Source organism: Stenella coeruleoalba (assembly GCF_951394435.1).
Source record: "Stenella coeruleoalba genome assembly, chromosome: 1".
Taxonomy (NCBI): Eukaryota; Metazoa; Chordata; class Mammalia; order Artiodactyla; family Delphinidae; genus Stenella; species Stenella coeruleoalba.
In genome coordinates this window covers 47462418-47488072 of record NC_137169.1, presented here as the reverse complement: position 1 = coordinate 47488072, position 25655 = coordinate 47462418, and the positions used below count along the sequence as shown (strand labels likewise).

The 25655-nt window shown below is 38.1% G+C and overlaps 1 protein-coding gene across 1 annotated transcript in view; it reads left to right on the top strand.

Annotated features, from left to right (window-relative positions):
• The window catches only part of FYB2 (FYN binding protein 2), a 131273-nt gene extending 111389 nt beyond the window's left edge, over positions 1 to 19884 (top strand). The window contains exons 14-19 of the mRNA XM_079928988.1: positions 3319 to 3347; positions 5109 to 5169; positions 13471 to 13557; positions 15485 to 15566; positions 18598 to 18754; positions 18860 to 19884. Of these exons, the coding sequence (XP_079785114.1) occupies positions 3319 to 3347; positions 5109 to 5169; positions 13471 to 13557; positions 15485 to 15566; positions 18598 to 18754; positions 18860 to 18897 (454 nt within the window). The 3' untranslated portion in view covers positions 18898 to 19884. The remainder of the gene's footprint in view (positions 1 to 3318; positions 3348 to 5108; positions 5170 to 13470; positions 13558 to 15484; positions 15567 to 18597; positions 18755 to 18859) is intronic.
• Positions 19885 to 25655: the final 5771 nt, after the last annotated feature.

Genomic DNA, 25655 nt, shown 5'->3' with positions numbered 1-25655 from the left:
CCCTTAAAAATTTGATCCAGGTGAGAATGCTGATGCGTGTTTTTTTGTTTTTTTTAAAAATAATATTTATTTATTTATTTTGGCTGCACAGGGTTTCAGTTGCAGCACGCAGGATCTTAGTTGCGGTAGGCATGAGGGATCTAGTTCCCCCGACCAGGGATTGAACCCGGGCCCACTGCATTGGGAGCGTGGAGTCTTACCCACTGGACCACCAGGGAAGTCCCAATGCTGACGTTTTTAAAATTCAAATGTTATTTCCTTTTTCTTAGAGCTATTCTTAGAACTGTAGGTGACTGCTTATGACTTTTAGAACACATATCCAATCCCTTTTCATTGCAAGTCAATACTTTTATGGCAGCCCCTTCCTACTCGTCCAGCTCCATCTCTCGCTCAGATTTGCTCTCATCACCAGCCCATTAACACATTCCCTCTTTGTATATGAGGGCCGTGGCGTTTCATGCCTCCTTGCTTTTGACCACGACATTCCGTTGGTCTGGAATGTACCTGCCCTTCTCCAACTTCCTTTGATTATCAAAGTTCTAGCCTTCCCTTAAAGTTTGGTCAAATATTATCCTTTCTGGGACGCATTCCATGAACCTTTCTACCCAAACCTGTATTACCGGTTTCTCTTCTATGTTTCTGTAACATCCCGTGCACATCTTGTAACATCTATTGATACTACTGAGAAACCCTTTTTCTTAGAGTCAGAGAATCAGGGTAAGAAGAGAAATCCATATACCTAATCCAACCCACTACACAAGCTTCTCTGCAGATTTCCTAAGAAGCCAAATCTCTATGCCTGCACACCTCTATAAAGAGAAATTCACTATGTGCAGGGGGAGATCTGCCATTTGTAGGAAGGTCTAAAAAGCCTTTTTTTCCCCTTAAATTTTGCCAAAATCTGCCTCTCTACCTTAATTTTTCAATTAATAGCATGGAGACATACCAAGGTAACAACAGAACTTTATTTATTTGTTTCTTTGTTTACCTTTTGTTGAGCCTTTTGATTGAGGGCTCCTCTCTGGAACATCAACTCTTAGTTTGTTGCGTTTTCTTCAGAAGGAGGTTGCAACCATGAAAATGTGACCTTTAAAAAGAGTTGGGGGCTTCCCTGGTGGCGCAGTGGTTGAGAGTCTGCCTGCCAATGCAGGGGACACGGGTTCGTGCCCCGGTCCGGGAAGATCCCACATGCCGCGGAGCGGCTGGGCCCGTGAGCCATGGCTGCTGAGCCTGCGCGTCCGGAGCCTGTGCTCCGCAATGGGAGAGGCCACAACAGAGAGAGGCACGCGTACCGCAAAAAAAAAAAAAAAAAAAAAAAAAAGAATTCGGGCTCTCAATCTTCTCTCTCTCTCACACACACACACACACACACACACACACACACACACACACTCACAAACACACGCACACACTGCCTGTTAGGATAGTCCTTATTAAATGGCTTGATTTAGGCATAAATAAACCAAGAATTAAATGCCACGGGTCTTAGCTATGCTATGAGTTTTACATGGGAATTAAATGTTAAGCCTCTTCTCACTCCCTCTGTTCTGACTTCTTCTTTCAACAGGCCAAGCACTCCTCAGCCTGAGGGTCTCTTTGCTGTTTCCTCCCCTAGGAATGCTCTTACCCCCGATATCTAGCTGGCCTATTCTCTCACTATCTTCAGGCCTCTGCTTCAAAATCACCTTATCAGTGAAGCCTTCCCTGAACGTCCTCTGAAAAATGGCAAACCAGCTCTCACCTCCAGTCCCCCTCCCCCCTTACCCTGCTCTATTTTTCTTAATTGCACTTATCTCCATAAATTTCCTTACATGACAGATCATAAATTTCCTTGTTTGTTTTCTGTCTGTCTCACTCTACTAGACTCCATGAGGGCAGGGATTTTGACTATTTTGTCCACTGCAGTATCTCCAACATAAAGTACAGTGCCTGGAAGGAAAAAAAAAAAAAAACAAAAAAAAAAAACCAGTGCCTGGGATATAATAGGCACTCAATAAATATCTGTTGAATGAATAGATGACCTAAAGGAAGGAAATATCATTATAGATTTTTTTTTTTGTGGCCTTGGTTTCTGTGTTTAAACAGGAGCTACCAGCACCCTGACCTAATTAAAATGGAGGAAGGGAACGGGTGTTAAGAAAGGCTCCCTTAAGCAAGGGACCGCTTGCTTAAGCCATGGCCCCAAGGATATGTGCTCACTAGATGTGGAGGGCAGGAAGTGCACTAAGGCTTCACATGTGTTCTCTCTAATCCTCACAATAACCCATGAGTTAGAAACTTGTTCCTCCATTTTACAGATGAAAAACTAAGGCTTTGAAAAGTTAAGTGGCTTGCCTAGGGTAAGTGGCTAAGTGGCGGAAGTGAGAGTCATATCAGCTCTGACTCTAGTGACCATGTATTTCTTCTACTGCGCCCTGCACATCACAGTCCTGGTCTCATAGACACCAACGGAAGGGATCACTGAGTATCAGCCCTGTCCCAGGCACATTCACTTAGGAAAGCTTGTCCCGTACAAAGGGAACTCTACAAGATAGGTGCTGGTATTCATTTTGGAAATGGAGAACTAAAGCTTCCATGAAGGTTAGTGCTGTTCCTTTGGTCAGCCCTTTATTATGTTATCACAGAGTGTTATATTAACTTACTTTTGGTGCCCCTCACTAAACCGCGAGCTACTTCAGGACAGAAATTGTGTCTAATCATTTTGTATACCCAGCACATGGGCCTGGCCCGTGATGAGTGTCCCCAGCATACCTGTAGGACTGAAATTAAATTAATTGCTTAAAATACATGGATTTTTTTCCTACCACATCATGCTTCCTTTCATGTAATCTTAACTGTGAGATATGAGGAAAACCAGATGATCTACCTAGCCAATGTCCTCTCCTACTAAGCACATTTACCATCTTCCATTTCCACCTAGCCTGGAATTCTCCCCTCAAGTCACCTCTTTGGTTAAACATAAACATAGTCAGGGTCCAGCGTCTCCAGATGGTTCTCTCTCACCATACTTACCCCACATTGAATTGGCATCGTGGAAGGTAGAAGGCAGAAACAGAATCCTGTGGCAGGGCTAAGGGACAGCCTGAGATTGTCTCGTTAGGAAAGGGGGTGTGGGTGGTCACTGGGCATAAATAAGCTCATTTACAAGAGAGGGGAGGTGATCAGAACAAAGCTGCAGGAAAGGTTTGCTTCGTATCTTTCCCCCAAAGCATCTGTATCAAGAAACCTAGTCATCAATATATTATTTGAGATGTATCAGCTAATATTTCTGAACATGGCTTTTTCCCTTAACCCTTTGTGTCTTTTGTCAATTAACAGTGCATTTTCCATTTCGCTGCCTGATTTAGGTAAGTGACATTCGCTTATTTGCTGGAACAAAATTATTCAGAACTGACATATTCACAGTCTGAGAAAGAGAAGTAGTAATCCTTCCTGCCTTCCATGTTTAATGAAAAATTGATACATCAAAATCAAAGACATTTTACACAATAGTAGTACTTACATTGGGGAAGATGAGTAACATTTCTCAAGTGCCTCCTATACGCCAGGCCTCTTAAAATCCGAGAAATAGATGCATCTTCCCTTTTTAGGAAGGCTCTAGGACTCACATCCATACTTTAGTGACCTAGGATTTGTACTCAAGTCTCTGAATACGAAGCTCGTGCATTTTACATTATACCACCTAACCTTCTGAAGGATTTAACAGCCAGCTCACCGGAATTAAGACATAGTAATTTGAACATGACCACTTTGCAGTACACATACTAACTGAATCAAGGATGGGTCATTGGAATACTTTTTGCTTTGCTATAAAAACAACAGTGCACAAATTAATACAGTGCCTGACACCTAGCGTGCTCGCTCTCAATCACGTTCAGTAAGTTGAATCTATCGATGAGAGAGGGCCATGTGTTTTGTTGTTTGTCAGGTTTAGTTTATGGGCTCTAGCGATGGTGGCTACTTTGATTTTACTCTGACTTGACAATTCAAATGTATATTATATTCCACAAATATAAGTTTGCTGCACTAAATAACAAATAGTTACATAAACCTGGTATAATAACAGCTCTCCCAGGCTTCCATGGTGGCGCAGTGCTTAAGAATCTGCCTGCCAATGCAGGGGACATGGGTTTGAGCCCTGGTCCGGGAAGATCCCACGTGCCGCGGAGCAACTAAGCCCATAAGCCACAACTACTGAGCTTGCGTGCCACAACTAACTGAAGCCCGTGCGCCTAGAGCCCGTGCTCTGCAACGAGAAGGCACCGCAATGAGAAATCTGCACACCGCAATGAAGAGTAGCCCCTCCCCCGCCGCAACTAGAGAAAGCCTGTGTGCAACAATGAAGTCCCAACGCAGCCAAAAATAAAAATAAATAAAATAAAAAAATAACAGCTTTCCCAAAATATCCTCAGTCTATGTAAAAAAAAAAAAAAAGTGAGAATAGGCACACATTGTACCCCATCCAAATATATGAATAACTGAATTGTGAATAATTATGCCAAAAGGTTTCTAACTACTTCAAATGGTGAGTCACTTGAATATTATGGAATTCTATGTAGAGCACCAAGGAATGTGAATATCCTAAACTGAAAACGTCTAATTATGATTATGTACTAAGTCAGATTCAATTTTATGCAAGCTTATTATAAAGAAGCAGTTGTCAGTGTTTTGAAATAAAAATCAGGGAAGAAAAATCAACATTAATGTTCTATTAAGTTGTTTTTTTTCCCCTAGGAATTAAGCCCTCTCACTGCTCTAGCATTATAACATCTTTGTCCAGTTCCAGAATGATGGGAACCTAGTCTAAACATGATCCTTTCAGCAACTCATATTTTCTGGAAATCCACATGAAATCAAATTGATATAAATATTTATGCATGTGTTTGAGATACTAGGACATCTCACTATTTTTTATTCCTCAGTTGAACTTTTTCCCAAATGGATACTTGTTTTGTTCTTTGATCCTTTCTATATCCTATGATCAGATTTTGATAAAACAGGCATGGGGATGCACCTAGATAATTAAGTAATTGTGTATAATTTGGAAAGCTGGGGATTGTATAAACCATACCTAATAATAGACTATTTTGATCCTATCTTGACCCTAGAACTTAGGTCTCAGGAAGTTATTATCTATGATGATGTGGACATAAAAGAAAAAAAGTCAAAGTAAGTCAATTTACCGCATTGGTCATCCCTACTGATATTTAACCCATTTCCTGGTGCTTTGTTAAATAGGGTCAGAGGGCCTCCCTTCAGATCCTTGGTTACTGGGTGAAAAGTCAAGTTGTGATATATTGCCCCCATTAGGAAGGAAAATAATGAGTAATGTAGATGACCTAACAGTGGTAGGTGATTCAAAACTCACTGGAGCTTTGTTTCTTTTTTTTTTTTTTTTTTTTTTTTTGCGGTACGTGGACCTCTCACTGTTGTGGCCTCTCCCGTTGCGGAGCACAGGCTCCGGACGCGCAGGCTCATCAGCCATGGCTCACGGGCCCAGCCGCTCCGCGGCATGTGGGATCTTCCCGGACCGGGGCACGAACCCGCGTCCCCTGCATCGGCAGGCGGACTCTCAACCACTGCACCACCAGGGAAGCCCCTGGAGCTTTGTTTCTTACCTTTGAATCTATAGACTTGAAACTCATTTCAACATAACACATACTTATTTAAATGCCTCCTGTGGAGGATGGCAAGCACTACCTGACAGAAGCTCTGTTCTCAAGGTCTAAATAACTAAAATCTATCAAAAAAGAGAAACATCCTGAAACTCAATACCCTTATCTCTAGCTACTTATTATCTGTCCTTTCCCTCTCAACTAAATGGTTGAAAATAAAGGTCTCCTCTGCTCATCTTGGACCCATCTTTCCAAGCTCACTGCAACTGGGGTTCTGTTCCACCATGACAGTGGACTTGTTTTTGGTAAGGTCACTAATTCCTTTGTTAAATCCAGTGGATACATTTAAGTCCTTATTATACTTGGCTTCTCTGTAATATCTTAAATTGTTGATCATGCCATCCTTCAAAGGAAAAAAATATTAACTTTCCCCCAGGTTTCTATGTTACCATTATTTCTTATTCCTCATCTTTGGCTGTTGCCCCTCCTGTTTGATTGGTTCGTTTTGGTTTTGTGTGCATGTATGTGTTCTAATTCATTTCTTTAAAAATGATGTGTTTCTCAGATTTCCTGTATCAGTTCTCTTCCCTTCTTCCTTAAATATTCTTGAATGGTCTCATCTACATCTAGGGCTTTAATTACCATCACTATAGTAAAGATATCAAAATTTGCACTTTTGAGGTCAGATTTCTCTCTTCCACTTTAATAAGCCTGCTAGATAACTCTGTTTGAAACTCAGAATTCCATAACTCATAATCTCAACTGTCCCCATCCAAATATGATCCCTTTCTTCTAATCTCTATGTTGGTGATTGTTTCAATAAACACACAGTTGCTCAAACCAAAACCCTAAGCATTCACTGTCCTTGACTCATCCTCCTCTGGTGCCCTGCACCCTCTTCTGTTTAAATAACTCTCAAAATGTTCCTGCTTCCCCATCCCCACTGCACAGCCACATGAAGGCACTCATTACTTCTCAGCTGGATTATTGCAACGACTTCCTGAATGGCCACCTCACCTCCACTTCAGTTTATTTTCCAAACTTTCTAAAGTACAAATAGGATCATGTCACAAAACCACCATTCACCAGCTTAAAAATGGTTAGTGGTTGTCCATTGCTCTCAAAATGAAATCCAAACTGCTTAAGAAGGCATAAAATTCATTATTGATCCAGCTCCTGGCAAACTCTCAGCCTCAGCTGTACTTCCCACTCACTCACCATTCCTGTGTTCCATCCATACTGTACATTTGGGTGTTCCTTGAACTCTTCAAGCTTTCCAGCATTTCTAAACCTTCACATTTGTTCCAACTTCTTCAATTCATTCAACAAATATTTACTGAGCATGTACTATATGCCAGACACTATACTAAATGTTGGTATAAAGCAGTGAGTGAAACAGATGTAATTCCTATTCCTTTCCGATTGGAGAGGCAGATAAATAAATTAATTTTAAAAATCTATAGGGCTTCCCTGGTGGTGCAGTGGTTGAGAGTCCGCCTGCCGATGCAGGGGACACGGGTTCGTGCCCCGGTCCGGGAAGATCCCACGTGCCGTGGGGCAGCTGGGCCCGTGGGGCGGCTGGGCCCATGGCCGCTGAGCCTGCACGTCCGGAGCCTGCGCTCCGCAATGGAAGAGACCGCAACAGTGAGAGGCCCGCGTACCGAGAAAAAAAAAAAATCTATAATTAAACATAGGGATTTGATTGCTTTGGATATTTTGAAAGAGAGTGGACATATGGTGTGTGTGTTGGAAGGAGACTGATAGTCATTTTAAAGTAGGTATCTGGGGAAGGCCTTTCCAAGGAGGTGAGAATTTAAGAACAAAAGAATTGTTCTGTCTGTAACACAGTTTGCCATGCTTTTTGCTTGGCTGACTATTTTATCCTTCATTATTTAAAACTGAATTCATATTTTGCTTTCCCCAGGAAGTCCTCTCTGAGTTTATCTATTTGGGTTAGGTCCCCCTTTTTATCAGAACATTCTTTTCATAGTTGTATTGTCTTATTTCTTGCCTGTCTCCTCCTCTAGACGGGAACTCCCTGAGGTAGGGGCTGTGGCTTTCTGATCTCTATCATGTGGCCTCATACCAAAACATAGTTTGTTAAATCAGATAACAAAGAAGGACCTGCCTCCAAAAAATGTGCAAAATAATTTGGAAGCTCAGAATAGGTAGAAATTTCCATTATTTAGGGGATCAGAAAAGTCTCTGTGCCAAGTTAAAGAAGCAAGGATAGGAAACATTTTGACAGTTGGAGATTGGGGTTGAGAGAGAGAGAGAGAGAGAAGTGGGGAAGGTTTGCTGGAGGGAGAGGGGTGGACAGCTGTGTAAATGGAAAACAAGTGTGTTTGGGAAGTTTCATTGGACCATAAGGCATGTGATCAAGAAAGTGGGTGTTACGAGCAGGAAATGCAATTTGGCAGGAGATGGAGAGGAGAGCCCTGGAATATAAAATTAGAGTTAAGAATGAATTCTTTCTTAAAAATAAATTATATATTTGTAAAAATGAAAATAAGAAACATGTAAGTTTAAAGCAAGATAAAACAAATTTCCCTCAACCCATAACTCAACTTCAGAACTAGAACATATCCAGTGCCTTGGTTTCTCTACCTTGTGCACATCCCTTGGTCTGTCTCATTGCCTTCCCCCAAGGTAAACACTCTCCTACATTTCCTGTCTTTCACTTCCTGTTCAAAACTGAAATACTGTTATCAAGCACAGGTGATAAAAATATATTGTTTCATTAGGGATTTTAACATTGTAAAAACGGTATGTTGTATATAGAATTCTGCAACTTCTTTTTTACTCAAAATCCATCCTTTTTTAAGCCACTATTAATTTATTCATTTTTACTGTTCTATAATATTCTATGTACATACCACAATTTATCCATTTTCTTGTGAGTACTGAGGTAGTTCCATGTTTTTTGCACTTTTGAACAATACCGCTACAAATATTCTTATTTATATGTATACTTAGAAGGGAAAATAATGCAAATTTTATAGGGAATGAAAATTCATAAGAAAATGCCAACTTGTTTTCCAAAGGAAAATAGGCAGAAGATATGAACAGGTCTTCTATAGAAAGACATGAGGGGTGAATAAACATATTAAAAGGGGTTCAACATTGTTAGTAATGAAGATAATGCAAATTAATACCACAATGAGATAGTATCTTATACCCAATAAATTGGCAAAAATTAAGAATTCTTTCTGTGTTGGTGAGAATGTGGATCAGTATTCCCTTTAAATACTGCTGGGAAGAGTGTAAATTGGTACAACCACTTTGGAAAATAAGCTGGCATTTTCTTATGAATTTGCATTCCCTGTAAAATTTGCATTTATTGTATTTTCCCTTCTAAGTATGCACGTGATTTATGATTGTTGCTTTCTATATCTTTAAAGAAATCTTTATCCCAAGATCATATGATATTCTCCCATATTTTCTTCTAAAACTGTTTAACTTTTTGGCTTTTACACATAAGCCTTAGATCTACCTGGAACTGATTTTGGCATTTTTAGTGAAGTAGAGATCCAGTTAAATTTTCCTCCATGTGGGTAAATGTTCTAGCATGATTAATTGCATAGCCCCTATTTTCCCCATTTCTACAATGCCATCTTTGTCATACTAAGTTTCCAAAAATCTGAAGATCTGTTTCCATGCTCTGTATTCTATTTTTTAAAAAACATCTTTATTGGAGTATAATTGCTTTACAATGTTGTGTTTGTTTCTGCTGTGTAACAAAGTGAATCAGCTATACATATACATATATCCCCATATCCCCTCCCTCTTGCATCTCCCTCCCACCCTCCCTATCCCACCCCTCTAGGTGGTCACAAAGCACTGAGCTGATCTCCCTGTGCTATGCAGCTGCTTCCCACTAGCTATCTACTTTACCTTTGGTAGTGTATATGTGTCAATGCCACTCTCTCACTTCATCCCAGCTTACCCTTCCCCCTCCCCGTGTGTCATTTCTATCTTAATTGAATTGTGATCTGGAAGAGTAGTTGATATGGTATTAGTACACTGAGGAAGTAGCTGATATCAGTACTTTGACATATTCTGTGACATGATTCATGCCTAGTATATGGTCAATTTTTATAAATGTTCCATGTGTACTTTAGAAAAATATGACTTCTCTAATTGTTTGATACAAGGATCAACTTATGTCCTCTAAATCAAATATTTGGCTTGGCCAAAAAGTTCATTCAGGTTTTTCTACTGTTATGGAAAAACCCAAATGACTTTTTTGGCCAACACAATATGTGTTAATTCTCTTAATAAAATCGTTTATAGATTTATGGATTTTTAGATGCTTGATCCATTAATATATGAAAGTGGGTTGAAATCTCACAGAAAAATGGTAGATTTGTCAGTTTCTTTCAAAAGTCTATCATTTTTTTCTTTATATATTTTTTTCTTTTTTCTATATTTTATATATATATTTTTTTCTTTATATCTTTATATATATTCTAAGGCTCTTTTATTAGTTGCATACAAAATTTTAAATATCTTCTGGTGAATTAAATGTTTCTTTTTAGGTTGTAGCCATCTCCATTCCCCCTAATATCAACACTATTAATAACAAAAATACTTATGTAGGTCTTACTGTGAGTCAGTCACTGTTTTTAGATTTAACATATATTAACTCATTCAATCTTCACAGCAATTGTGAAGTAGATACTATTATTATACAAATTTTGTAGAAGAGAGGTTGAGACACAGAGGTGAAGTTATTTGCCCAAGCTCATAGCGCCAGTAAGTGGTAGAACCAGGATTCAAACCCCAGCAACTAGACTCCCAAACCATTCTCTTTACTACAACACTAAGCTAATTTCCTAGTGATGCTCTGTCTTAAAGTCTAATTTGCCCAATCTTATACCTACCTGACCTTTCTTTTAGTATTTCCCTAGTATACATTTTTCATCCTTTTTCTGCTTTCCATATTCTTGTTCAATATGTCTTATATAAATAGCATAGAGCTGAACTGGCTTTTAAAAATATCTAACATGACGATACGTCTTAACTCCTACCTTGCCCTAATGTAAAGTTTAATCTTCTGAAATATTGTGGTGCTGATAGCATTTTCCTCAGGATAGACTTGTTTTCTGTGCTTGCATACTGCTTACTGCTCTGTCTGGTTTCAGTTTATTTGCTGGGGGCTATTAAGGTATAGCGTACAGGACTTAATCTAAGTGTAAAGTGTGGCAATTTGTTAAAACAAACCAAAAAAACCTTTATCCAGGATCTAGCAGTTTTGTACTGGGAGGGCCCGATCAGAAAATTCTTTTGCCCTACTGCCAAATAAGGAAGTCCAGAACTGTGGGCAAGAGGACAATGTAATCAGAGCCACACTTCAGGAAGAGTAACTAGACCTAGACCCTCTGCAGAGTGCTTTGAAGGGAAGGTCGGAAGTCGAACATTTGTTAGAATATTGTTAAAGGTGCTCAGATGAAAGATGATCACAATGTGTTTTGGGGTGGTGAAAAAAATGAAGAAGATATTTTAAGATTAAATGATATTTACCAAGTCACTTAACCCTATCAAAATCTGACCAATTTCTTTTTCATGGGATAGAGTAAATCTTCTGTAGTCTGGCCTCAGAGAAATCAATTATTAAAGACATTTGTAGCAGATGGAACACTGATGGAAAATAGCAGAACTGGGGATAGGAAGGGAGATGGAAGATGATATCTGAGTTCTTGTCAGCTTGGCTAGTTTGCATGTCATGTCCTGGTACGTATTAGGTTGAAGAGATGCCTAAACAACTCTGGATTAAATTGTTGCTAGACAATCCGGACCTCTGATTTTCATTTGCTTCTGTTCATTAGAATTTCCCCTAGAGTCAGCAAGGGAAGAAGAGGGGAATCTTGAAAAAGACACTGGAACAGCGTCTACCACCTGGTCCCAGTGGGCCCTATGGCATGTCATGTTACTTCTCTGAATCTTAGTTTCTTAACCTGTGATATGGCAAAAAAACAATCCTCATCCTGCCAAATTAATTAAGCTCTCTAACTAGATCCCTATAAAAGCTAAAATAAGTTGACAAAGAGTTGACTGTAATGGTCACATGGTTAGCATGGGTAAAAATTAGTATGACTTTTCTGAAAATAATATGTGGTTTTATAATCATTAAAGAAAATAAACTGTTAAGCAGGCATTTGCTTTGCCTGTTCCCTGCCCTCACAGCTATAGCTCCTGCCTAAGAAGTCCATGCACAAGTTCTCATTAAACACTTGCTCTGTGCCTAGCACTGTGCTGAGCTTGTGGTAGGTATATCTGGAATGTGTGTGTCTGGATCCCATCTTTTGGGAACCTAAAGTGAAGAGATAAAATGAGTGAACATCAGACAATTAGAAAAGAAGTAACTGCTGAGCTCCTTGTTATAGACTCCAAAGGCAACAGACATTGAGAAAAGAGAGTGATCGGAGATCCCTAGACGAGTCCTGGAAGTCTTCTTAAAAGCTTTCCCTAAGCTGCATCTTTCTTTTTTATTGAAGTACAGTTGATTTACAATATTGTGTTAGTTTCAGGTGTACAACACACTGATCCAGTTATTTTTTCTGATTATACTCCATTATGTTATTATAATATTGAATATAATTTCTTGTGCTGTACAGTAAATCCTTGCTGCTTATCTATTTTATGTATAGTAGTTTGTACCTGTTAAACCCATATTCCTAGGCCTTATCTTTAATGCTGGTCAGGTGCTGAGTCCCTGATATTCTGTTGGACCTCGTGACCATAATCTGAAGGGAATTGTGACACAATGTCACTGAAAAAATTTTAAATTCCTCTGACGTAATATTCTTGTGGTTATAGTTTATCCAGTGAAAAGTTGTGTTCTGATGTGCAGACACCATACAGACGGTTGATAGAGGAGGGGCCAGTTTTGCTCCCATCAATGATGAACATATTGGTTACTTTGTCAAACCAGCAAAGTAAAGTTTTAAAGCAGCAGGCATGATGAAAGACCATAGACTTTGGAGTCAAACACACTTGGATTCAAAGCCACTGGGTTCAAAGCCACTATTTCTGTGACCATAATAAGTTACCTAGATCATCTCTTTCCCCCTTTGTAAAACTTTATGAAAGACTACTTTAAAGGACTGTTGTAATACTTCCTATAAAAACCACATTAGTTAACATATGTAAAATGCCTAGCATAAGACTTGACACATAGGGGCTCAAAACATATTAGTTCTTTCTATAATACCCTCTCTCCTCTCTGCATCCTTTTCTGCTAATGCTAAATACTAGTTGGATTAGTCTTGTCCCACAGTTAAAGTCCATTTTATCATTTACGTTTTAGAGGTGAAGAAACTGAGGCTCAGAAAGGAGAGGAAGTGTGATTATAAGCAGGTTGATTTCTTGCTTCTGGCTTCAATTTTTTTTTTTAATTTAAGTTTTATTTTATATTGGAGTATAGTTGATTTACAATGTTATATTAGTTTCAGGTGTACAGCAAAGTGATTCAGTTATACATATACATATATCCATTCTTTTTCAGATTCTGGCTTCAAATTTGGATTGCCACAGATCAGGCGTTGGCAAGCCATGGCCTGGGGGCCAAATATGGCCGGCCACTTGTTATTGTAAATACAGTCGCAATAGCAGAGTTGTTACCATAGAGATGGCATGTCGCAATAGCAGAGTTGAGTAGTTACCATAGAGATGGCATGGCTTGCAAAGCCTACAATATTTACGCTCTGGCCTTGCCATAGATTATCAAAATATACTTCTAGATGACTTTTTAATTAATTTTTTGGTAAAACACAGTTTCCCAGAAAGTACTGATTGTTCCATAAGGGTTTTAGTTCAATCTTAATTTACTTGCGCAAAATATTTTTCTTCTCAGTGATGAAGATAAACTAAAGACTTGGAAGCCCAAGTTTTTGATATCAAAGGGAAAAAAAGAGAAAAATGGTGCTAAAGAATCAGAAAGGTAAGCACAAAAGTACACTTAAATTACAGCTTATCTGCTGCGATTTATACCTCTTACTAGCTGTGTGGCCTTGGGCAGGCCATTAAATTTGACTTTCAGGTTCCTCATCTACAGAATGAGAATATTAACACCTACATTATAGTACAACTGAGAGGATTAAAAGACAAAAAGAATATGAAAATGTAAAGTGTCACATTTATCTTTATCATTCCTGCTTTTGGTGGACAGGGAGCAAGAGAAGAATTCTAGTCACTCCTTATCAAATGATGAAAAATTTCCAGTCTTCCTTTGGGCAGTAGGAACTTCTCCCCAGTAAGACAGAACTTAAATAATACACCAATTAGAACTTAAATGATGCTTTGAGAAGAGAAACTAGGTATCATATAGTAAGACTGATTTCCCTAAAATACAATATAATTCTAGTTATCACTACATTAGTGTTAGAAATAAAAAAGAATGTTTTATTGATTCAAGATCTCACCTTTATTCATGTGATTCAAATTCCCAGTTGGCTTGGTGGGGTGGTGATTTTTTTTTTTTTTTTTTTTTTTTTTTGCGGTACGCGGGCCTCTCACTGTTGTGGTCTCTCCCGTTGCGGAGCACAGGCTCCAGACGCGCAGGCTCAGCAGCCATGGCTCACGGGCCCAGCCGCTCCGCGGCATGTGGGATCTTCCCAGATCGGGGCACGAACCTGTGTGCCCTGCATCGGCAGGCAGACTCTCAACCACTGCGCCACCAGGGAAGCCCTTGGTGATGTTTTTTACTATCTCTGATGGTCACTTAGTGCTCTGTGCTTCAGTCTTCTCAGTTGCTGGGATATGGGGCAGGAGCTGAGGCACTTTGTTTAACAAGTGTCTTGGGGAAATCCTTGTCTAAACGGTCATTGAGCTGGGAACACTGCATGGTCTGTCTGCTCTGGGAAATCTGTCTAGAAAAGTCCTACATGGGCACCCCAAAAGAAATCAGACATCAGTCTATACCAAATTTAAACTCAGAGGATGGCATAGGATGGCCCTTCCCTTAAGTTTGTTTTCTTTAAGTTTAGACTGGATGTAATTTATTTTTCCCAAGTTGGAAAGATGTATTCCTTAGACAAGAAGAGCATCTTTCTACCTTAAACTTCACACTTCTACTTTTGCGTAGCATAATGTAACAGAATTCCAAGAGATGAAATAACAGTGAAATTGTTTACCTTCCCCACCCCAAAAAAAGCTTTCTAGTATTTTAATGTCTATACCTAAGTCTTTTTAGGAAACAATCTTCTCGTGCTTTTTTATTTCTTACAACAAACTGATATAATGGTTTACTTTTTTTCGCAACTGAGTAAATATGAAAATGCAATATTGAGTCTATTATTATTCCTGTAAATTGATGTATCAATTTTCTGTGTTCTTTGTTCCTTTTTAAATGGTTTCTACCATAACTGACTCTACCAATAAGAATTACTTTCTATATTAGTGCAACCCTTTTATTATTCCTTTATTAATCAAAGATGATGACCAGTTTTCAGAGAAGTCTGGGGAAGGGTATCCCTGGTATAAAGGCATAGAAATGACAGCCCACCTTCCAAGATGTTCCATGTAGACTTTGAATGTATATGGAAAAGGGCAGCTGGAAAGGTAGGTTGGGGCCAGATTATAAAATGCCCTGTGTACCACACTAAGGAATTTGACTTTATCTTATAGGCAGTAGACACAGATTGAAAGAGAGTGACATGATCAATTAAATTTTAGAAAGATGACTCTGGAGGAAGGTATGCAGATAGATTTGAGGAAGGAGAGGCAACAGGAAGATGGTATAAAATTAAACACATAAAATTATATCTGGATTTATCCTGAAACAGAATGAGTTTATGGCTTTGGAAGCTTAGAGTTTTATTATAATACACTTCACTCTACCTGCATATTTCTGCCTGCTTATCTCCCAGGAATTTCTTCAAAACCAAGAAGCAAAACTTAGAAAAGAACAGAATGGAAAGAGAAGAAAAATGTTTTAGAGAAAGATTCAAGGTACGTTCTCCTCTGAAAGTAAAAATTAACAATAAGAGGAATTTCTGTTTTTAAAGATTCTGTAAGTGTGTTGCACGTCTGCCTCACTGGGATTGACATGATCTTTGATTAAACATCTGATATGTTAATTTTTTCCTGATACACTTCTATATTATCATGCCTTCGTACATGCTATTTCCTCTGCCTGGAAAAACTGCTAAGTCATTCTTTAAGGCTCTGTTCAAATGTCACCCACACTTCCCTAACTCAACCAGGCAAAGTTACTCCCTCAGCACATTTCATACATCTATTATACAGTATCCGTTATAACACTGATCAGGGATATTACTGTGTGTGTGTGTCTGTGTGTGTGTGTCTGTGTGTGTGTGTGTGTGTGTGTGTGTATTCTGAACTAAAGTCTCGAGTCCCTTCTGAAGAAGAGATTTTTGTCTTGTTCAAGTTTTCCCTCCAGCTCCCAACATAAAAATGGTCACACTAAATGATTAAAAACTTCTTTCATTTAGAGTCCATGGAGCATTTTTCTATAATGGCAAGGTTCAAACACTCCTCCCTTTTGATTTCATATACTGTCACAGTGAGAATTTATTAATTTTAAGAAACATACATTGAACACCTTACATGTACCAGACATTGGATTGAGAGAAAGTATGCATCCTGCTCATGGAATCTGTCCAAATTACTACTTTGCCTAAAATCTTTCAAAAGTTCCCCATTGCCAAATAGATAAAGATTAGGTTTTCTTAACATGAGATATAAAGCCGTTCATGTCATGACCTTTGCTTGTCTTTCTGGTTTTATTTCCTGCCATTCTTCACCTTGCACTTTGTGCCTTGGCCACAGATTGTTCATAGTTCTGTTTCTTGAATGAACGTACACCTTTATCCTTGCCCTGCTATTTCCTTCCTCTAGGCATTTATCTGGTCCGTTCCAACTGTCTGGTGTACCCTTGCTACTTTTCTCCATCTGACCAAATCGAGGCATCTCCTCTAGGAACCCACACTTCCTGATTAAAGAAACTACATACCTATATACCTGAGCAAACCTCTAGCTTATCACAAAACATTAGCATTATTGCAATTACATGTTCACCAATTAAACTATGAGCTCCTGGAGGACAAGGGTATATTATCTATCCTTATATCCATACACAGAGCAGAATAGGAGTACCTAACACTGTGTAAATATCCAAAAACGTTTTTGGACTGAACATAGGAACATATACAAATCCCTCATAATCATTAATAAATTCTACTTGGACCAAAGCTGATTAGGGTTACTATATCTGGGAATTGTGATATGAAATGATTTACTGCAAACTGTGACATTATTTGATTAGCTGAAAAACAAGTGTGTAACAATTACTTGTTGAAAGGACCCTATGTTCCATCTAGTGCCCCCCACTGTAGCTGGGACACTCTGTGACACTCTCATATGGGACAGAAATCCCCATTCTCATATGTACGTGAGTCTATTCTTCCTAATCACCTATGATGAGTTTCCTTGATATATCTTTAGAAAAACTACACAGTTTCAATAATTTTTATTCAGCTCAAATCACAAAATATTGGGTGCCCCATTTGTACCAGGCATTGAGGGTACAAGGATGGATAAAACTGTTTTCCATTTTCAATGTATGAGACAGTATGTTAATCAGAATTCATAATAGGGGTATATACAAAGTGCAGTTAATAGTAAATTATACATGGCAGTCATGAAAGTCTTCACAAAAGGTACCTAAGAAAGAAGAGTAGTTCAGGCAGAGAAAACAGTAGGAGCAATGGCATGGACATATGTAAGGTACACGGCACATTCAGGCTTATCACATAGCTTGATGTGGCTTCAATAAAGGGGACAGAAACGGGGGGACGGGGAATGACGGTAGGCAAAGGACTCTGAATGTCAAACTAAGAAATGTGGATCTTACCCTGAATGAAGAGTTTCTAGGACTTTATAAGAAAAGAAGGTGACCACCTAATCAGGTTTATATTTTAAGAAATCACTGTGCATTCACAGTGAACAATGGCCTGGAAAGGGTAAGATCACTCTGTTAGGCAAAAGAAAAATTTTGTGGATTAGATCCCATTTGGTATAGGTTAATCATAATTTATCATCCAAATTCAGGACACTTCTGAGAGTGGAAGGAGGCACACTTAATCACAGTAAGTATTTATAAATAGAGACATTAACTATAAGTAGAGACTATCCCAAGCAAAGGAAGATGTTTGGCCACCCTAATTTGGTGAAGCGGACATCTGTAAATATAAGCTACATATTCTGGAACTATTATTTTCCAGTCAATGGATTTCAGTTACATTAGAAGGTGGTGTACCTGTTGATGTATGGGTTGGCTAGTTTACCACACAGAAAAAAACTCCCCTGAGGTCAGAAATCAAATTCCTCAGTTTTTTCCACAAATGCTCGTCTTTAACCACCAAGGGAGAGTGGGAATTGCCCCACACATCTTTAAAATGTGTGTGCTACAGCTGTATGTATATAAGAATATATGAGCCCACCAGAGAGGAAGGGTAGAAAGAACAGCTAGAAATGCTGTGTGTAAGAAAGAATTATAAACTCTAAAGCACTACACAAAGAAAGAGGTTTTTCTCTTTCCCTCTTTTTTTTTTCTTTTTTAACTTGTCCTTTCCCAGGTTTGGTGGTGACTTTATTACTGCAACAGTGAACGTACCATTCATGGTACTTAATTTATACCAATGTTAACACCTTCTCACTCACCAGAATTCATTCTAGTACAATTAGATAATGGGTGTGAAAACACTTTGAAAATATGTAACAATATGTAACAAACAAATGTAAGAAAGATTGTGATAATAATAAATGTACCATTATTTCCTTAAATAACTTTTCTTTCCCTGAATATCTTGCTATTATTTTCTGTGCCTTAGTCATTAGTTAACTAATTAATATCTAGCATCTTGAGTTTATTTTGAGGTTAGTATAGTATGTCTTCCGTTAATTTTGTTACAATGAAAAACTATGCAAGCACATTCCGATTAGGAATTTCTCCTTTCAGTATGACAAAGAAATTACTGTCATGAACACAGCAGTGGCATGTTCCAATAATTCAAGAAATGGAATATTCGACTTGCCAATAACCCCTGGAGAAGAACTGGAAGTCATTGATATCACTGAAGAAAATCTAGTGATATGTCGCAATTCTAAAGGCAAATGTAAGTTACTGGCTTATTGCCCATAAGATTTCAATCACTGTTTTTTAAAAAAACCTCAAAGCATTATAACTTTCAGATTAGTAATAGTGATTTTTATTTCTATAGATGGATATGTGCTAATTGAACATCTAGATTTCAAGTAAGTGGTTTGATTTTATACTTTAAATAATAAATTCTAAATACATAATACATTATTATGTCTATAAGTCTCAAGGAAAGACTATTTCATATATTTAAATTCAGGAAAAGTTTTTCAATATGCAATGCCCTATTCTGTAAGGATTACTTGGAAGAGACTATTTTTGTGTCTGCCGCTCCTGAGGTTATCAAACTTCTCTACGGAGCATATTTATAAACATTTTAAAGGAGCATAAAAATATTAAACTGGGGGCTTCCCTGGTGGCGCAGTGGTTGAGAGTCTGCCTGCCGATGAAGGGGATGCGTGTTCATACCCCGGTCTGGGAGGATCCCACATGCCACGGAGCAGCTGGGCCCGTGAGCCATGGCCGCTGGGCCTGCGCATCCGGAGCCTGTGCTTCGCGGCGGGAGAGGCCACAACGGTGAGAGGCCCGCGTAACGAAAAAAAAAAAAATTAAACTGGATAAAAAATTCCCCTGAAATCTCCTACTCACTATTCCATGGACCTGTATTTCAAAATGTTTGTCTATTTTTCTTTTTTCTCAGGCATGAAGTTTAGTCACCTTAGGAAGATCAAGATCAAATGGTACAGCCTGCACAAGTGAGAACTCGTTCTAAGGTCTCAGTCCTGCCTCACATCAGTTTACGTGTCAGCATGAGATGGTGGAATCTGTGGAAACTTTCATCAGGAATTTAGAGGAGAAAAACAAACCCTCCACATTTAGATGCAGATTTTGCTCCTAAGCAGTTATCTTTCAATGTCTATTTCAGTATCTATTTCACTGCTGGCTCAAGAGAATGTGAAACAGTGTGTGTTGGCATTCCAGCACTTGTTTAATGAGCCATGTCCAAAGTCAGAAATCACGCCTTATGGCACCTAGCCAGTTGTGCAGATGGTTAGTTTGCTTCTAATGCTTCTAATGTTAGTACACGAGTGTTTATAATTTCTAGACGATGTTGTGCGTTTAAATTGGGTGTAATTTAATTCTGAAAAGTAAATAGTATAACCAACATCTTTTAAATATTCCAATTTAAGGTATCATCTCAAAGCAGAAGGACATTTATATACCAGCTTTGTCACAAAACTAAAATCAGACAAATGCTGCCCAAAATTGGTTTCTTTGGGAATAGTATGCTGAAAAGTAGTTTTTTCCTAAATTCACCCAACATTTTGAGAATTGCCTAAATATATTTAATAAAATTTAAATAATATATATGCTGTTATCAGTTTAAAATAACCATTTTACTTATTTTAAACAACAGAATATTATTTTGCTTATGCCCAAATTATCTATTAAAATAATTCACAGGTATTTTTACTTACAGAAAGTAAAGAAACATAAATAATCTGAGCCGTAAATAACATTCTATTTTTCAGATGATGTACACTGCCTGTTAGGGTGATCCTGCCCTTCAAGGGTATGATACGTGGCTTCATCCTTTATACTGTGAGACTATTTTTTAAGCTTCTATATTTTTTTATCTTCTTTTTCTTGTTCCAAATGGCACGTGTCAATAAAGGCCAAGCTTATTCTAGAAGACAGGGATCAAAAGTATTCATAAAGTTTAGAGAGGAAGATAGGTACAGAGGTTATTACAATAACAATTATAACACACAACATACAGGTAACACTGAAGCTTGGCCTTTAAACACATATATTTGTTAGACAAGACACAGAGATGGAAAAATCCATGCTCTGCCTGGTGACCAGGAAGAAATTCAAGGTAAAAGGACTACAGTGTATCTGATAGGAAATGGCAAGTGCTAGAATGGAGTAAGTCAGGGCTAGAATGTGACAGAGTTCACTTGGACTTTTTTTCCTTTAGAGAGTAGGAAGCATTCAAAGGTCTTAAGCAGGAAGACAATGCCAGGTGTCCGGAGAAAAAAGGAAAAAAAAAAAATCATGGCAATATGGGTGAAAGATTATGGATGACAGATTGGAACGAGAGGAGACTAATTTTGCAATATTTGAGGCGTTAAGACTACTAGACCTTCAGACAGCAGCAACAGAAATATATCGTTTCAGGAGCCCCATTAGAGGTAGAAATGAGAGAGAAAAGGAATTAGGAAGTGACACTGAGATTTCTGGGAGATGAGATTAAGGCTGGCACCAAAGAAAGACTTACTTAGAATATATTTCTGCTTGGACCCCCCCCCCCCGCCCCGGATTGAATTTACTTCTCAGTGAGAGGCCGGGCAACCGGGCAACAGCAGCCCTCTCCCACACTGTGGGCACGGTAGAGGAGGAGGACATGGGACAGGTATGGCCCATGGGCAAAGCCAGAGGGAGTACCGGGCTATGTTGAGCAGACACCATTCCTGCAATAATCCTGTACAAACGAGGATCAAAACCCACATAGCCCACTTGCCACCGCACCAAAACATGAAGTATCTTAAATCCTGAGGTGGCAGGGGGACTACATTTTACCTGACATAGGTTTGTCCCATGCACATTCCATCACATCACATGGCCTCTTATTCTAATTCCATGACTCAGCTCTGCATCTCCATTTCCTCATCAGTAAAGCAGGGCTAATAACACTCACCTTGTCTACTTCTCAGGGTTGTTGTCAGGCTGTAATGTAATAATATAAATAAAAGTGTCCTAAAATCCTTAATACAAAATACTAAGTGTTGTTATTTTTAGTACCTGGCCTTTTCTGAAGTTGGAAGATGCTGAACACAAAAACAGGTTTTTGAAATTCAAAGGTTAAGACTTGAAAGAATGGCTAGGATGTAATAATTTTACACAGATATACTTAACAGGCTTTTGAAACTGAACACTTTTCTATGTTTTTTGAAGTATAAAACATTTGGTCTAACATAAACTAGTACCTAATTACTATTTATTGATATGGAATACACTTTTTAGGACGAACATTCCATCCACATCGAAGTAGTTGTTTCTGTTTCGCTATCAGCCACATTTCTTCCATTCTTTAAATCACGGCACTGAAACTAAACTTCATACACTATTAATCTACAAGGTTCTTTAATGTAAACATTATAACTAAAGTTTCAGTAATGTCTCAAGCAAATGTCATCTGTCTCCTAGAAACCCTCATCTAGCAGAACATTTCAATGGAAAAACGAGTGTCTATTTTACTGTTTAATTTTGCATAAAAAGAAAGAAATCATTAAAGATGAGAACACTGTTGGATAAAAGACAGCTTACAAAGGGACTTGACCCTAACAGAGGCTTCCACTGGGCCTCGCATTCATTTATAGGCTGGGCCACTAGCAACCTGTTAACATGCACCACCAAAGCTGTCCCTTCCTCCTTCTGAGTACCTCTGACACACTTGGTCTTCCAAGTCGACATAGCTTTCTCTTGAGCAGGGCCTCTCCCGCACATGTTCAGAACTTTAAAACATAGATTCTGAGGGGAAGAAGAGGAAGAGCAAAAAGTCAATATATAATGACAAATTCTTAAGAAGTGGTTGTTTCTGGGTAACAGGGTTTGGATGATTTTTTTCAGCTTCTTCAAACTTCCTGTACTCAGATTTCCTACGATAAGCATGTATTACCCATACAATTTAGGAAATAAAGGAAAAAAAGTATTCACTAATAAAAACAAATCTGTTCTTCTAAGTTTGGATAAAGCAAATTGAAATCTTATATAGCTTGACTTTGATGTGTTTTTAATGAGAGCTAGCATATATTTTTCAAAAAGTTGCTTTTAGATATATAAATAAATATGGGAGGTGACCATCATAAGCACATAGGACCACAGCTACATTGCTTGTTCTCTATTCTCAACAGCCTTCAGTGTAAAATTTTGTTGTAAACCTGAGGTCTTCTATGGTAAGCAGAATTTTGGCCTCCGTGATCTCCGTGTCCTGGTTTTAATACCTGTAAATATGTTAATGTGACTTGGAAAAAAGGGACTTTTTATAGATGAAATTGTTTGCTACCCAGCTGGCCTTAAATAGGAAGGTTATGGAAGTGAGCCCTATTTAATAGCATGGGCCCTTACAATCAGAAGAGGAAGGCAGAAGAGTCAGCCAGTTAGAGATGCAGTGAAGAAGAGGCAGGTGACATTTGAAGCATAAGCCCCCTGTCACTGGCTTTGAAGGTGAAGGGAGCCATGGACCAGAGAATGATGCTGGTCTCTAGAAGCTACAAGCCAAACCCAGAAAGGAAATGGGACTGCAATCCCACAGCAGCACAGAACTAAATTCACCACCAACTTGAATGCGCTTTGAAACAGACTCTGCCCCAGAACTATGCCCTACCAATGCTTTGGTTTTCAGCCTGTGTAACTTGATGCAGAAACACCAGCTAAGCCCACCGAACTTCTGACTTACAGACCTGTAAGACAATAAATTTGTGTTGTTTAAGTCACTAAGTTTGTAGTAACTTCTTATGGCAGCAATAGGAAACTAATACAATGGCTGAAGTTAGAAACTACAGTGTACAACAAGGAAGACAAAAGTGGGCAGAGATGGTATGGAATCTCCAAGGAATCACAGGAAGCAAAGTTCTACAATGGCTTTGTCTGTAACTATTAATTGAGTTGCAGAATATTAGCTTAACGACTGAACAGAAACAAAACGGCTTTCAAATTAACCAGAGACTTTAATTTGATTTTGTGAAAAAAGCTTATAAGTAATCAGATAGGCTGCTTTACTCTTTTGTGTTGTTTGTTACCTATGAGTTTGTACAGTGCAAGTATTAACTAGGGAGAACCTATAGCTATGAAATGCTGTGTAATTCAAGAAGACATCTTTACCACACAGTTGCTGGAAGACATTCTTCCGACTGATCATTTAACACTCACAAAAAATACATAACAAACAAAACTGAACTTTGAATCTATGGTTATTAAAACACAAAAACACTAAGAGTCTGGTCTTTTTTTCCCCCTCCTGAAATGAATTATAGAAAATGATCCCAATTTCAACAGTTAAAAAAATTATTTTAATAGATGATATGTAATCAAGTGCTTCGGCTGGTAAGTGCATCAGCCTATGGGATTTTTTTTCCAAAGATGGGCTAAGAAAGAATGAATGCAAAGTGTTCTTGAAAATTTTCTGAACAATTAATATCCAATCTTACATTTTCTTATGATTGTCATGGACACAACCTAATGGCTGTCAACTTTCAGTTTTGTTTGTTGCACTCAAAAAGTCACTGTATGATATTTAAGCATACATGATACAGAACACATTCTTCCTAAAACAACATTAAGATTACTATGCTTAGAGTTCACAGTTCTCTAACAATTTTACATTAAACACTCAAAACATCATACAACCATAGATATTTGTGAATAGTCTGGAGAGAAAGCTGTATTTTGGTACATTAAGGCATCTTCAGCCAACAGTTTAAGAAGTTCTGAATATCTGCTGCAACAAAAGACAAATTTGGTATTTGGATGTTCGATACGTTCAAGAAATTTTTAAAGTCCCTTAAAATAAGAATACCATAATTTGTGAAACTGTGGTCTTAAACATTTTTACCACTATATTCTTACCACATAAGACTTACCTAAAATCAAGATACTCACCCTATCAGTATCAAAGATATCTATTAAAGAAAAGGAAGGGATTTACATTAAATATGATGATAAACCCTGTATTTTAAGCAAGGGCCTTCAGTTTCTCACACACATCTGTGAGGTAGGTTATTATCCACATTTTGTAGATTAAAAAAACTAAATGAGGTTAAATGACTTGCTGCTGTCAAGCAGCCAAACTGAGAATCAGATTCAAAATTAGATTTTGTTCTTTGCTCCGCATTATTTCTTTCCTTTACAAACTTTTTAAAGGGTTGAAATATAAAGATTGCTATTCATTGCATTCATTTTAAAAACATGAAAAGGCAGCCATACTTTTACCAAGGTGACTTAAAAAGTGAAGCAACATAAAACAAACAGAAAAACACATTTAGTGAACAATTTCTGACAATGATAGTGAGGTCTGGCCAAAGGAACCTGAAAACAAATAGGCAAAAGCAAACAATGTGACCGTTTGTGGAGGACAGATTTAAGGAAAAATGAGAGGAATTAGGGAAAAAACACAGTTTAAACAAGTTTTTGACTAATTATTAGTTCTACAACTCAAGAGAAAAGGCACAATTAATTAAGGTGTTTTTGTTTTTTTAGTGGATCTGTTTTTTCCATCTTAGGAAAATGTTATCTGTCTAGAAAAATGGACTTTCTTTGTAACAAAACTTAAAAAGGACTTTTAGCTGTGAAAAATGCATGCTTAAATTAGCAGCAAAAATTAAATAGGCAGTTCTCCTTGGCTAGAATGTTCCTATTCCTTCCTTGAAATTTTTTTTTCTTCAGTCTTTTTTTTTAATACATCTTTATTGGAGTATAATAATTGCTTCACAATACTGTTAGTTTCTGTTGCCCAACAAAGCGAATCAGCCATATGCACACACATGTCCCCACATCCCCTCCCTCTTGAGCCTCCCTCCCATCCTTCCTTGAAGTTTTAAATCGACACAAAGTAGCAAACCGCGAATTAAAAAATTCCCACTGTATGAACCTTGTCAACATTCTCTGTATGTTCAAAAGAGCTGTCACGCTAGGATATTCTATAAGCACTTCACTTTTTTCCTGGAAAGAGCATTCTGCTCTCGGATTTCCTTAATTGCACTTTTTCAAATGTAACTTAAATTTACTTACCCTGCTTGTCCAAATAACCATGAGCTACTTCCATAACATCTGAGCTGCTTGACCTATAAACGGTAGTTACCAAAAGTCACATACACAATCACGGCTGCAAACTGGCGTTGCTATGCAGGCTGGCA